Source organism: Gouania willdenowi, chromosome 4, assembly GCF_900634775.1.
Source record: "Gouania willdenowi chromosome 4, fGouWil2.1, whole genome shotgun sequence".
Taxonomy (NCBI): domain Eukaryota; kingdom Metazoa; phylum Chordata; class Actinopteri; order Blenniiformes; family Gobiesocidae; genus Gouania; species Gouania willdenowi.
This window is the reverse complement of record NC_041047.1, coordinates 19,732,900-19,746,572: the sequence shown is the minus strand read 5'-3', so window position 1 is coordinate 19,746,572 and position 13,673 is coordinate 19,732,900. Positions and strand designations below refer to the sequence as shown.

Here is a 13,673-nt window from a genome sequence, read left to right as displayed (position 1 = left end):
CGTCATCCGACACCAGCCTCAAGCAGCTCACCAACACATCTTTTCCAAAATCAGGGCTATTTATTTGAGCCACATAAGAAAAATAATAATTACCAAACTGGGTTACGCAGAACCCAAAAATAAAAGAACATAGGTTTTCTAGCCAACTGGGCCAAACTGAAGAAAACGTATCACACAACCGCGTCGGTCTCACTGTCAAACTGTCAGCTGTCAAAGGTCGGAAGGACAGAAGGACGTGATACGTGCTGGTTGGAGCATGGGTAGGATAACCCACCCTCTGAACCACCTCTGGCCCCATCAGACGTCATCTGGGTCTTTTTGTAGCCGCCGTCCACCGAAGGTCAGCCAATCTGAAGTGGACCCGTTACTTCCACAGACCACATAGGTTGGGCTGTTAATAGAGAGACACACCCCCCAGCGCACAACACAGAAACACAGGTAGAACACAAACAAAACTGACATACGACAACAGTCGTAACAAAAGTGCATTCAAGATTCAATGGATATTTCCATCATGTGAAAACTGGTAAAGAATCAAAGAGTTGTACATTCAACATAGGATTTCTCAAATTTTAATTATCTCTCAAGAGGGTGTAATTTTATACAGGTATGAAGACTTTTTTTGACCTTCCAGGATTTGTGAACATATGATTGTCTTACATGTCGACATCACCACATGCAGGATATACAGTAAGTTTAATCAATGGTAGCTATTTTAAGCTGAGATTCTTGTGATCAGAGGACGTTCAACACAATCCCATGAAGGACTTGTCAGAAACCCCTTGGGAAAGCAGCAGCTTTGGCACAGCAAAGGCATTTTCAAGCGTTGCGCTTCATTCTCTCAGAAAGACTCTTTGCTTTTAAAACCTAAAATGATCAAACAAGTCAGTCCTTTCAGTGCTGTACAGCAGCTGAAAGGGGGAAAAAAAAACATACTGACACGAAGATTTTCTTGTTTATGTTCCCATTGAGGCGTGGGCACGTGTGTGTGTGTGTGTGTCTATGAAGGTAGAATATCTTTGTGTTCATTTGTTTTCCAACAAGTTCAGGGAAATCCTCTTTTCTCTGGCCAGAAGAGGTTTTCCACACATGTAGCCAATCTCCAATGAGCAAACAAGTCATGCAAAAATCTAAACACCACCCATAAGTGGCAAAGAGTTGGAGACGAGCAGTTGTGTGAGAGGTAGTACTGGGGTGGCAGGTTTTAAAGAGTAGAAGAAAGTACTCAGAGAATCACTATGGTGACAGCTATCAGGGGGCTCAGGGGAGTGAGCCTGGGTCAAAGAGGAAGGTTTGAGAGGCAGCTGACTGAGGAATCAGCTCTAACTCTGGATGATTCGACTGACAGCTCCCCCTGGGGCTGTGCCGGTCCAGCTGTCCACAGAGATGCTGGGCATTAAAGAACGGGGAGGTGGGCAGCAGCCAGTCTAGAATCAAAGCCAAGACACTTAAAACCGTGCCGTATACCACTTAGAAGATGCTAATGATACCTTCACACATCTTGGCAAAAACCAAAACATATGATTAAGGAAAATCAATGTGCTAATTTAAAATATGTAAACAATATTGCGTGTCACATTTTTGACAAGTGTTAGTCTCGCTACATAATGTCTCTTCCCTTGTAGACGTAAACAATTTTTAAAACTAATAATTTGCCTCTTTTCTCCTTTCTCCAACAGGCTGAACAGCGTTCACCTAAACAGATGGTCCACTGTCAATAGGCTGCTATTAAAGGAATGCTTTAGCCAGCCTGATCTGAAACAGCAAAAAGCAAGCATGAATGCGTGGGTATAATTTCACAATTCAAGCCATTAGCAATGCACTATTGACATTTTATTAGTTTAGAAGACTGTCATAACGCTCCAAATTAGCATTGTAAGATCCCTTTTGGAAAATATACTGCTTCTCTTTGAAGGCTAAAAAACAAACTGTGTTTGTTTGTGTTTTGTTTTTTTCAGAGCAGATGCAGATACAATGAGTCACTACTTAAAAATTCATTAACTGGGAAGGAATTCAAAGAGATAATGATTCATCCTTGGCTCATCTTTCTACCGACGCTTATTTTTGGCTTGCTCATTTCATAGTTGGGGTTTCCTGCTATGCCTGTGACTGGCTGCTTCGTCATTTCGCTGCCACACCCTGCAGAGGAAAAGGACAACCACCTGACCTTGATGCTCACATCAATCCAACCCTCACGCCCTCCCTCTGTTGGATTCTACAGAGAGGTACCTCTAATTTCCTCTCTGTTCCGATACACTACGAATGTGGCACATTCTGTGACATATATACTGTGCTTTGCAAGTGTTTTTACTCTGAATGAGTTTTGACAGTATACTTTTGACTTTGACGCACCTTTTTCTTAAAAGCCACAAGCTAAATCCACAAGCTTTTTATTAACAATCTCAGAGTTTTGAGTAAAAATCATCAATAAATTACATTGATGTGTTATTTAAACACCTTCTATCCAAAATGGAGAGAAAAAGGGAAAATCTAGGAGTGGCAGCTGGATGAAAGCAGTCACAGCTGCTAGAACAGTCTTCCCACCTTGTGGTAGCAGGGTGAACAGTCACTGCCTCAATGCGTAAGCAATAGGGGAAGAGAGAGTGATTCAGAGAGAGATGGAGTGAGAGAGCTCGAGGGAGAGAGAGAACAAGAGAGAGAGAGAGAGAGGAAAAAAGGGAGGGGAGTTTAAACTAAGTGCTATGTTTTGGGACCGGCTAATCTGCTAGCGAGCAGTGTGAGGATCGGAGCGTTTTGTGCAAGCCAGTGTGCGGGGGACAGATAAGGGAGGAAGCCAGCGCGCCAACCCGACCCACTGACTGCCTGCTTTAATGTGCTGACTCTGGGGAGATTTTTAAAGACAGTATATTGACTGCTTAGACGCGTGCGGAGATCCTGGGCAAAAAACGCCATCGCTACAGTTACAGCCAGAAGTGCATCGGCAGACAGAAGAAAGAAAGAGAGAGAAAACGCGGGACTGAGAAATCAAAATCTACATAATAAGAAAGATACAGAGGATTTTTTTTTTCATCTCTTTTTTAAAAACAATTTTAATTTTCTTTCTTTTTTTTTTGACTTCTCGGGACTGACTCCCAAACAGAAACAGAGAATCTAAATATTACAGGACAGACTGAAAGAAACAACCAATCTGAACATGTTTGAAATAAGCCGAACACTCAACGCTGCTTTGTTGAGCAATGAGGTAAAGAGATTTGCCTTTTTTCTCCACGCCTCACCTGTCTGTCTGTTGCCAACCATTCTGTCATGTGTGTTATCGTATGTCCATGCGCGTGCATGTCTGTACGCTCCAGCTGGCTCACAGAGAGAATGATTGATAACACGAGTTGTTTTATTAAAGCACCACAGCTGAATGCTCGGTAAGAGGACTGCTACTTCTCATCCTGCCTTGTGATAATAAAAGCAGAGCCAGTGCCTAGACTTTATGTCCACCTATTGTAACAAAACAAAGGTAGCTATCAAACCTTTCAAACGCAATCTCGCTTTTGAAATTGCACACCTGGGGCTAAAATTGTACATGCGTCTTCCTGGGAACATGTAGTATGTGTATATATTCTTAAGTGTGTACCAGCATGTGCGTACACTCACATGTATCTGAGTGAGGGTAACGTTACCTATAATTTCAGTTCTACCTTCTTTTTTTTCCCCTCATCCTTTTGCCTATACTCCCTCGTCAGACTTTTACTGCCCTCCCTGTGCTTCCTCCCTGCTGGTATCTGCGCTGCTTTCCTTCTCTCACGCTCATTTCTCCAATCGTTCTTCTTCCTCTGCGTCTCTTTCTCTTCCCTTCTTCTTCCGTGTCTGTATGAGTGTGTCGGTGCTGTAAGAAGTATATGAAGATCATGGCAAGGTACAGGCAGCTCTCAGCAGTAGCAGCCAGTAATGTGGGTTCCGTGCCTGAAACACGTTTGCCTCTATTTCCAAGGGGTCACCTGTCATTGCCAGCCCAGAAGGGCTCCGGGTCTCTTCTGGTAAGAAGATATAGACAATTAAATTCTATTTTATTAATGTACTAAAGCAGGAAGAATATGCAAGTGAAAAGAAGAGATGGTGATTGTCCATTAAAACAGCAAAAGTGAGCAACACACTAGTTTAGGGATCTCATCTGTATCCCCAAGGGTATAGTACTGGTAAATATTTACAATGTTGTGTGCAGTCATCTTTGAATGTGTGCAATTCAGATTGGTATCGAGGGACTTTTTGGTGTTTGTGTGTATGCGTACGTGTGAGCTTGTGTGTTTGCAGTGTATTTTTCTTTGTTGAATTCTAGTAGACTACGGCATCTATTATTTTTTTGTAATGTGTTGATTTGTTGTGTTTTTGGACCATGTACTGTTTATGCAGAAGTTTGGTAAATATCAAGCGTTACATCCCAGCTGAGGAAAAGGAAGCTGATGTGGACTTCTTAGAAATGACATATTTTACAGCATATTATATTCTGATTTGACTTTTAAAAGTGGGTGGATGGCAATCATCATTTGCAAAACACTGTTGATAGATGGGACATTTTACTCTGAAGTCACCCGGACTCAAATCTAAATGAAAAAAGCTAAAAGGCAAAAAAAAAAAAAAAAAGAAGAGGGAAATGTGAGTGAAAGAAGGGCATGAAAAAACCCTGAGCGTTTAGGCAAGTGTTGTAAGAAAATCCCTGACTCGCTGCATTAAAGCAACATGAAGCTGTGGGTGTCTAATCTGCTGTGGGCTCTTCATTGGTTCGGCTCCCCTTCAAACTGGCTTAGATCCACACCCCAGAGCCTCCCGGAAGCTTTCAAAACCCACTGTCATGCTGCTGACTGTACCCAGGGGTTTCCGTCAAGTGTATGCAAATGCACACTGAGGATAAGAAGTAAAATGTGGCCATGTGACTTTAAGCTTCAAATAAATACTTTGACTTTTATTTCATTTGTTGCTACTATTTCTTAATTCAGTTCAAAGACATCGGCCCGGTGTTTCATCATGAGTACAGAACGCTGCTCATTTTGATTCTGTGTGTAATCAGATGTTTGCGTGAAGCTGCTGGTGCCAAATCAGTCAGTGACAGGAGAGCTGAGAATTATTTGTATGGAGACATGATCAACTTATTGAAATATTTTCCCCTTTTAGTTCTATAATGTGATTTAGTGAAACAACTTCAACGTAAAACATGAAAATACAATTATTTGATTTGGTGCCCACAGTGTGAAGCAGTTGAAGTCTAAATTTTCTGTTTTGTAAAATACCTGTTTGTCTTTGAGGTAAAGAAAAATATTTTCTATTGCTGGGAAACAATTCTTACTTTGGAAATATTTTTACAATCTTTAGTGACAATTTGTTTTTAGTTGGTGTGCGTGTGTGAGCACTTAAGGTTGTACAAGTGTGAAATCATGCTTTAAAAAAAAAAAAAAAAAAAAAAGGCCATCGTTATAGTGATTAATGATGCCTTCATGAGGCATAGCCAGATCATTAGCATGCATTAGATTAATGTAGTGGAAGATTCTGGTGGCTCTGATGTGTAAATCCTCAATAGGAGCTCTGCATTTCAGCATTTTTATTTTGACAGCTGTTTTATTATGCACAAATGTTTATATTTGACTCCTAAAAATGTAAATTATGTTCCCTTATTCATACATTTAGTGCTTAGCTCAGAGGAAAGGTTGGCTTGATTACTGTTATCTACCTCCAACATGACCTATGCAGCACCGAGCTTTGTATTGTCTGCTATTGTACAGTGGTATTGTGGAAGTATATGGTCGTAGAAAACATAACTGTCTGGGCGTGTACATCCTCAAAGTCAAACGTCTTGTATTTCAAGCTGTGGTGGCGGTGCGTCAGCGAGAACTTAAGCAGGGTTTGAATTCAAATAGAGCCTATTACCAAGTAAAAAAAAACCAAAAAACCAAACAACATTCATGGTATCTCTCTCGTTAAGATGCTTAAAATAACCTTCAAGTGGGTAAAAATGCGAATGGCATGCACAAAAACTTAACAGCAATTTATTTCCTTTTTCAGTCAGTGAGATCTCATCTTCAGAAGCCTGTATGTAAAAGCCTGCAGTAAACCGTGCTTCAGAGCTGAATGCCGGTAATTTGTAGAAAGCTTCACTCACTGATTACCCACTGCAGGCAGCTGCCGTTCTCCGTGTGACACCGGGCTTTGTTTGACAACTCCAATCTTTTCTATTTTAACATTTCAAAAAGGAGAGTTTCATTCATTTAGACCTATACCCAAAAACATCATCTCCACAACAACAAAAGCAGCAGTCTATAAGAACAAGTAGATGGCAGTTGTGTGCAGCCATGGTTTATTAGCAGCTTGGAGATAGTTAGAGGTCATCTCTATTTCATAACAATGATTAGCTTCCATCTGCCGCTCACCACATTTCCCCTCGCCTTGATTGCAGTATTCTCCTTATCCAGGAAATTAGTTCATTTATGCTCCACAACCCTGCTGCCATTGAGGCACAAACAGGTGCAGCAGACTGAGAAACGCCACAGAGGGAAAGATGCTCAGAGAAAGAGACCGAGGTAGAGATCAGTGCAAAAACGTAACCAGGAGTAATAATCAGGCCACGAGTACAATGAAGGTTGATTAACAGGGCGTGTGTGTGTGTAAAAACCAATGACATATTTAGGATTTGTGACAATTTGTTTTTAAGGCGTAAAGTTGTGAAATGTAAAGATAAGCAGATAGCCAATGCATCTTTAGGTTTATTTTATCCTTTACCTCAGAACCCAAAGCTTTATCTACCACAGCAAGAAGACTAATAAAAAAAATTAAACCACGTCATCCTTATATATAGCTTATTTTATATTAGCACAAGTTATGACTATGCTGTGACATATTTACAGGCAACATAATGCCGTGTGTGTGTGCGTGTGTATGTGGGTGAGAGAGAGAGAGAGAGCGTGCTGGCCACCAGTGCTGCAGGGAGGGCCTAGTGATCAGCAGCTGAGCCTGAGCCCCGCTGGGAGCCATCACTGCAGAATGGAGCAGGTGTCTGCTAGCGGACACGCACACACACACACACTAACACGTTTGCTCTCGCAGACCCTGCTAAACAATGTGTTTGGTGATCTTGTATGCTTTCAGTAAACAACGCATAGCGGGTGTTAAATGTCACAATAAGACATATCGCTTCTTAGATAATTAACTATTATTCATTTATACGAATCAGCTTCAAATATAAAACATGACAATAATTATCTGACTTTTTTTTTATCCACAATGGTAACGGACGTCCAGGCCTATTCAATAGTCTCATGTATTTCCTCTTAAAAGAAGGCAGCTCCATGCTAATAAAGATTATTTCCTCACAAACTAACACTAAACTTTTTGTTTTTTTTAAAGAAAAAGCACAAGTACAATTATAAATCAAAATATAACAAACTAAAAAGGTTTAGAAAAAAAAAGCCCCGCTCCAAAAAAGCAAAGCAGGAAATAATTGAGAAGTTGTTTTTTTTCCCCCTGAAAAATAAAGTAAAATACAGTAACGTCTAAAACAACTTAGGTCATATTCATTTATTTCTTTTTATTGAGTATGCTTCCTTTCCTTGTTTGCACCTTTACTTGTACTGTCTTGGCTGATTTGTTGTTGTTTGTATGTGTTAATTTAATCTGACTCTGGGACATGCACAGGAATTCTGTTATACTTGTTCTTTTTTGGCATGTGCATATAGTAATAACCTTTATTCTATTTAATCTATTCTAACAAAGTGTTAGTTCATATTGTGTTTATCACTTTTCTTAATCTATTTATCCAAAAGGACAATCACAATTCTGTAGAATTTACCTCACATCTGTAATTCCACTTGTACAGGTCAGTCAGTAAAAAAAATAATGGAAAAAAAAAAAATTCTTTCATTCAGGAGGAAAATCCCAGAGCTGTGCAAAAGAGAATCCTTCACACGGAAATACAAAAGATTTCATTTCCAAACTAAATGTCCTCCCTCTTCGAGATAATGTGTTTGCATTCAGTTGCCGCTACTTTGTTTGGATTGAGAGGATTAATTTGACAAAAATAATAGAAGAATCGAGCGAGACTGCAGACAAAGTAGCATTGTGTCCTCAAATCTGGTGATTTTGGTTTGTTTTTTGAAAGCAATTATCGAGGAAGATTTAGGAACCGTTGGTGATTGACAAAGAAGTCTAATTTGAATTTAAGGCGAAGAAAATCAGTTTCATTGTGTATGATGCAATCATTTGATCACTTGGGTAAAAATGTAAGGGAATTATGTCAATTTTAAAGAAACCAACGTAAGACGTCGACGATTTTATCAAATCAATGCAGCTCCGAATGCACATTTTCATACAAACAAAAGAAACAAAACTAGAGACAGTTTTGTCTATTGAAAGTCTTTGCCATACAATAACTACCGGTCATTTTGACATTAACAATTAGAGGACAAACGTCTTTTGTTGACGGCTCAGCGCCTGAAGTAACTGAAGCTGACAAACATTGTCGGTACTTGAGCGATTGTCCACCTCTGGGATTCTGGCATGTTGATGAAGAGCGCTATCTTTTTCTCCACTTCTCAGAATGGACTGCTTCAAAGCCAATGTGTTTTTATTGATTTACTAATTGCTGAGGATGAGGCAAAGTATCTGCTGTCACCATGAATAAATAATGTATGGCTGACTTGTGCATTAGTGTATAGGTGAAAGTTCCAGTATTGCACCATTAGACTTGCTTCAATGTGCACTGATTTCAACTGTATCTACAAAATATACATATACGGTAATAATTTTAACGTGTTGCTTTTAGCCATTTGAAAAGGCCCAGTAAATAGACATCGATGATGTATATCCTCCTGTTATTTTTGTCTAGGAGGAGTCCGACACTACCCAGAGATACAACAGCAGCATCAATATCTGCTCACCTCTCACTTCCATTAATAATAAATGTCTTCTAACAGCAGCTTTTTGCTGAGGAGTATGTCTTGAACCTATACATTAATGACAAGATAATAAAGAAAAGTGAATCTATTTATAGGAATACACCCATATCTACCATGAAATCTCAATAAATGTTTAATTTAAATGTTATCTTCACATTTGTTTTTGCAGGTTTGCATTCATATGATATTCCTAAAGCTATATTTAAGAGCCCGACTGATGGGAACATGATGAACACTTTTTCAGCACTAAGTTAGTCCACAAGATAACTCAAACATGTCTCTCAGCATGTGGGCATTTATACTAAAACCCAGTGGGGTTTTTTTCTCGTGCGTTACATACTTGCTTCTCTTCAAGCATGAGGGAGTTTAAGCATGAAGTGACATTTGAAGAGCTGGATTTGTGCAGTGTGTGTGTACGCTACGGTCCACAGCACCGATGGCCAGCCCGATGAAGTATAGGGCTATGTGAACTGTGGATGTGTCTAATTTATGAAAGGTTATTTTTTTATTAAGAACCACAGTGAATTCATTTATGAAGACCTGGTGGTGTGAGATTTTTCATAAGGCTCTGAAATTCACAAAAGACCGTAGGTCGCACATTCTCCCGCATGTAATAGAAGGAAACGGGGACTCACTGGCTCAGAAAGTGAAAATGAAAATCTGACAAAAGGCTGATAGTGAGATGTAATGAAAGGAACTGAAGGAAGCTCTCTGAGCGGTATTGTGTGTGTGTGTGTGTGCGCGTGCGTGTGTGTGGGAGGGAAGATATGATTAAGCCTTTACCAGATGGACCACAGCAGTTTGCCCTTTGAGCACGGATGTACTCCGACCACGATCAAACACAAAAACGTCACAGCTCCAAAGCCCATCGCTAAAATCCCCATGATCCACCGACCCACCACACTCCAAAGAAGTCGCTGCACAAAACCACACCCTGGCTTCAAATGACAAGATTAGTCATCAAGCGAAAGTCAATCACAGTTTTTCTCCTCACTCTTGATTCCATTCTTCCAAACAGACTAATATGTCTTCACACTGATTGAATAACACTGATGGTTACTCTACACTAGGATCAGTGTGGCAGCGGCTACCCCGCTGAAGTTGAATGTCACCTCAAGCTGTGGGCCGCTCTGTTGTCCAAATGGACACTAATCCACCAGAGTCCTGTTGAGAATACACTCTCAGTGCCAGAGCACATGCCAGACTCAACAGAGACTGCATAGTTGAGCCTTTTCTGGGCACCTACGCAAACCTTCTCATATTTGAGTTTTAACATTTTGAAATGATTTCAAATACAATAATGATCAGGATCCTGTCATGAGAAAGGTCAAAAGACATTCTGATCAAAGTACTTAGCAACTCTAAGCTTCCATTTTCTTTAATTAACACATTTGAGAAAATGTGACCAGTTGAAACAACACCCGAGCACTGTTTGTGGAGTTTACACAGTGACTCCACAAGGACTCGCTCTATATTCTACCAAGGTATTTAAACAGCACCGTGTCACATCTCTGTAGGGCAAAGCTCCAGCCATGCTAAACAACTTTACGTCTAAGTTAAACAAAGTGTCTGTGAGAAATGTAGCAAAACCTTGTTGTGGGATCAACATGATTGATTTCGCGTGTGTGTGTGTGTGCGTGTGCGTGTGCATGTGTGTGTGTGTGTGTGTGTGTGTGTGTGTGCCCATCCCATGGACACAGAATAAAGTGGTTGATGAGTGGAAAAACTAGACTTCTTCTGGTTTTCCATTGAATAGACTTGGGAATCCAACACTAACTGGTAGGGCCAGATAGCTTTCACCGATTAATCGATATCGGACAATCGCCCAGCTGATTAATCGATCAAGCTATAATATGTAACTGATTAGCTTCTTTGCTGTGTGGAATTTCTGTGGCTCAGTGCTGTGCTTTCTGCATTATAAGCTGCCACCTTTGAATCGACAGGAATCGTTACAAAATCACACACTGGGAGAAGCTACTAGTTCATTGTTTACACTTACATTTTGCCTGTTTTGATTAATACATATTATTGAATATTTGTTTAACATTGTATTCAGGAAATATAGTTTGCACAAGTATGAATTTACATATTTATCAATGGCTTTAGAGGCCTTATGTTGACAGTGATACAAATTATTTAAAGTTCCTTATTTTCATTTAGTAAGTTTTGCTTCTTTGTCTTGAATCATATTCTGGGTAAAATAAGAAGAATTTTGGTTTATGTACAGTATAAATCCTGTATATATCAATGTTTCAATTTAATATACTGTATGAGCCAATATATCCGTTATCCAAGGATACATTGGATATCGGCTTTTCAAAACTCCAAATACCGGCGTTGGCAATAAAAGTCCCGTTTTGGCCGCGCTCTATTACCTAGGGATGTTCAGGTGTCACATATTGTAAAATGGCAGGGCAAGGCCATATTTATTCAATAAGAGTATCCTTTAATCTCTGTTAATTTATTGCATTAAATTCTAATGATGTGCTTTGACTGCATCCCACTCAGTATAAGTAATGTCAAATAATATAACTGCCTAAAGCCATTAAGTTTGATTAGAATATCTCAACAAAACAACCATAGATATAATATTAATATCCCAAATTCATTTAATTGAAGGGACATTGAAGCTGTCTCATCATGTGTAAAACTCAACACCTGGAGCAATTTTCATTACACCGATGTTCTTTTCAAGCTTTCCTATGAACAGATTATATCCAAATCTGTACACTTTTTTCATTTGAAGAGCTGTGATCTTGACGGTGTTCCTGAGCTTTAAAATGTTATTATCTAAAGGACAACAGATTCCTTTTAGGCAATACTACACTGACATTATCTCTACAACACAGAGTTACTGAAAAGCAGTCAGTCCTGTTTTGAATTGAGGAAAATATCCAGCGACTACATATGAAACAGTGCAGGTGCATGTGTCTCCCATCATCGTGAAATTCCCAAAACAACTGTCACACCTCATGATACCCAACCTCCCCACTCCCCCTGCAGCAGCATCTCAATAAATGTACAGTATCTCCTTTCAAACTGATCCTTGAAATGCACCCAATGTTGTGTTAATGACTGTCTGGTATCTTTGGTTCAGTGGAGCTGACTGTGGAAAGATGGGAGATTCCTATTTGTTGATTATTACTGGCAGTATGTGGACACCTGCCAGAACAGAGGCAGACTATACTCTGAGCAGCACAGTAAAATGTCCCTCCTTCCACAGGGCGTCTCTGTGCATCCTTCAAGGGCAAATCAAAGTACTTCATGATTCTAGGTGCAAGGAATGAAGTTGTATTTCTAGATAAATCTAACTATTGAATGTATCATAGCAAGGATTTCATCAAGTAAATGTTTAGAATGATTCAGCAGTGGAGATGCTATTTGCTTTCCTATTTGCTTCAACACTACAAGTTTTGAACTAAGCACGCTTTTTTTGCTTGAGGGTATTTTCTGAGGTCACACGTTTTGTCATTTTCACTTCCCTGCTTTTATATAGCAGCCTTGTTATGCAGAGTGAAACCCAAGAAAGGTGTTGAAACACAACGTCTGACAGGTAACAAGGCTCTAAACAAGAACAGGCACAATTATCACTTATCTGCACACTGCATATTGACCTGCTATACAGCAAACGCTCTTCCTTGCTTCCTTTTTTTTACCACGCCTGCTGTATTTGGAATGTATAGACCAGGGGGGTATTTCATCAAACCCATTAATCCGTTAAGCCGGGTTCTAACCGGAACGACCGTTTCGTCAACAAGAAAACACCTTAGTTACCATAGTAACAAAGTCCGTGGGTCAAACCTGCTCCCGACCAGGTTTAAGCATGTAAAAGTCATTTAGTGATGCTTTAAGATGTTCAACAAAGGAAAAAAAGTCAAACAGACTTCAGTTATACTTTAAATATCATTGTAACACAGTATTTAAAAAGGAAATTCAAGGATATCATGGTCAATGTCTAAATATCATTTTAAATCTATACAAATGACGATAGAAACATTGCCTTATTAGGTGTTTAATGTGTCCTGTCTCTATGTGTTTAAACCATCAGTAATAATATGTCTGTATGCGTTTCCATCGCCTCCGTTTACTGCACAGTATAAATGTCCATTTATTGAGGATCTAGAGGTTAATAATGAGAAAGCTGTGAATACACAGGGAGGGAGAGGCTGTTCAGAGACAGTCAGGGAAGAGCACTAAGGCTCCCCGATGACAAAAATACACCATCGCTATTTGAGAGGAATAAAAGTAGGTATGATAAATGCATCGAAAATGAAGCAATTGCATAAATAAGGAAAAATAAATAGTTTTCTGTTAAAACCTCAACATTCCCACCTTTTAAAGTTAGTGCTAGTCTTTTTCTGAATTATTTTAGCCTCTAAATAAATTGAAACGTCAACATTTAGTATTTAAAAAAAGTGCTTTTCAAACCGGTAGCCCTTCAGGTTATTCAGTGCCTATGAAGTTGCTCACATTTTCAGAAAGGTTGGTGACCCCCGGTATAGACGATTTACCATTTGCAGGCTGACATGTTCAGACTTTGAGATGTAAAAATAAATAAGTCGTATTTTCAGGGCGTGGCAGTGGCTTTAGTTTGTGCAGAGAACCACAGTAAGGAGGCAGATGCAGTTAATCCATTAGCGTCTATAGCTGGGAGGGGTTTAGGGAGGAGAAGCCTGGCAGAATGGAGGGCAGGAGGAGTTCATGCAGGCTATTAGAAAGCTCTTTGCTTTAAGAATTAGCAGATTGGAAGTCACATGCTAGGACCACTCTTGGGGTACAGGA

At 39.7% G+C, this 13,673-nt stretch overlaps 1 protein-coding gene across 3 annotated transcripts in view; it reads left to right on the top strand.

Moving 5' to 3' along the window:
* Positions 1-1,739: 1,739 nt before the first annotated feature.
* Positions 1,740-13,673, top strand: part of elavl4 (ELAV like neuron-specific RNA binding protein 4) — a 106,876-nt gene continuing 94,942 nt past the window's right edge. The window contains exons 1-2 of one of the 3 annotated variants that reach the window (XM_028443638.1): positions 1,740-1,784; positions 2,085-2,225. In XM_028443638.1, coding sequence (XP_028299439.1) covers positions 2,100-2,225 — 126 coding nt within the window. In that variant the 5' untranslated portion in view covers positions 1,740-1,784; positions 2,085-2,099. Of the gene's footprint in view, positions 1,785-2,084; positions 2,226-2,572; positions 3,203-13,673 lie in introns of those variants that run through there. The other 2 variants (XM_028443641.1, XM_028443639.1) reach the window with 2 other exon arrangements.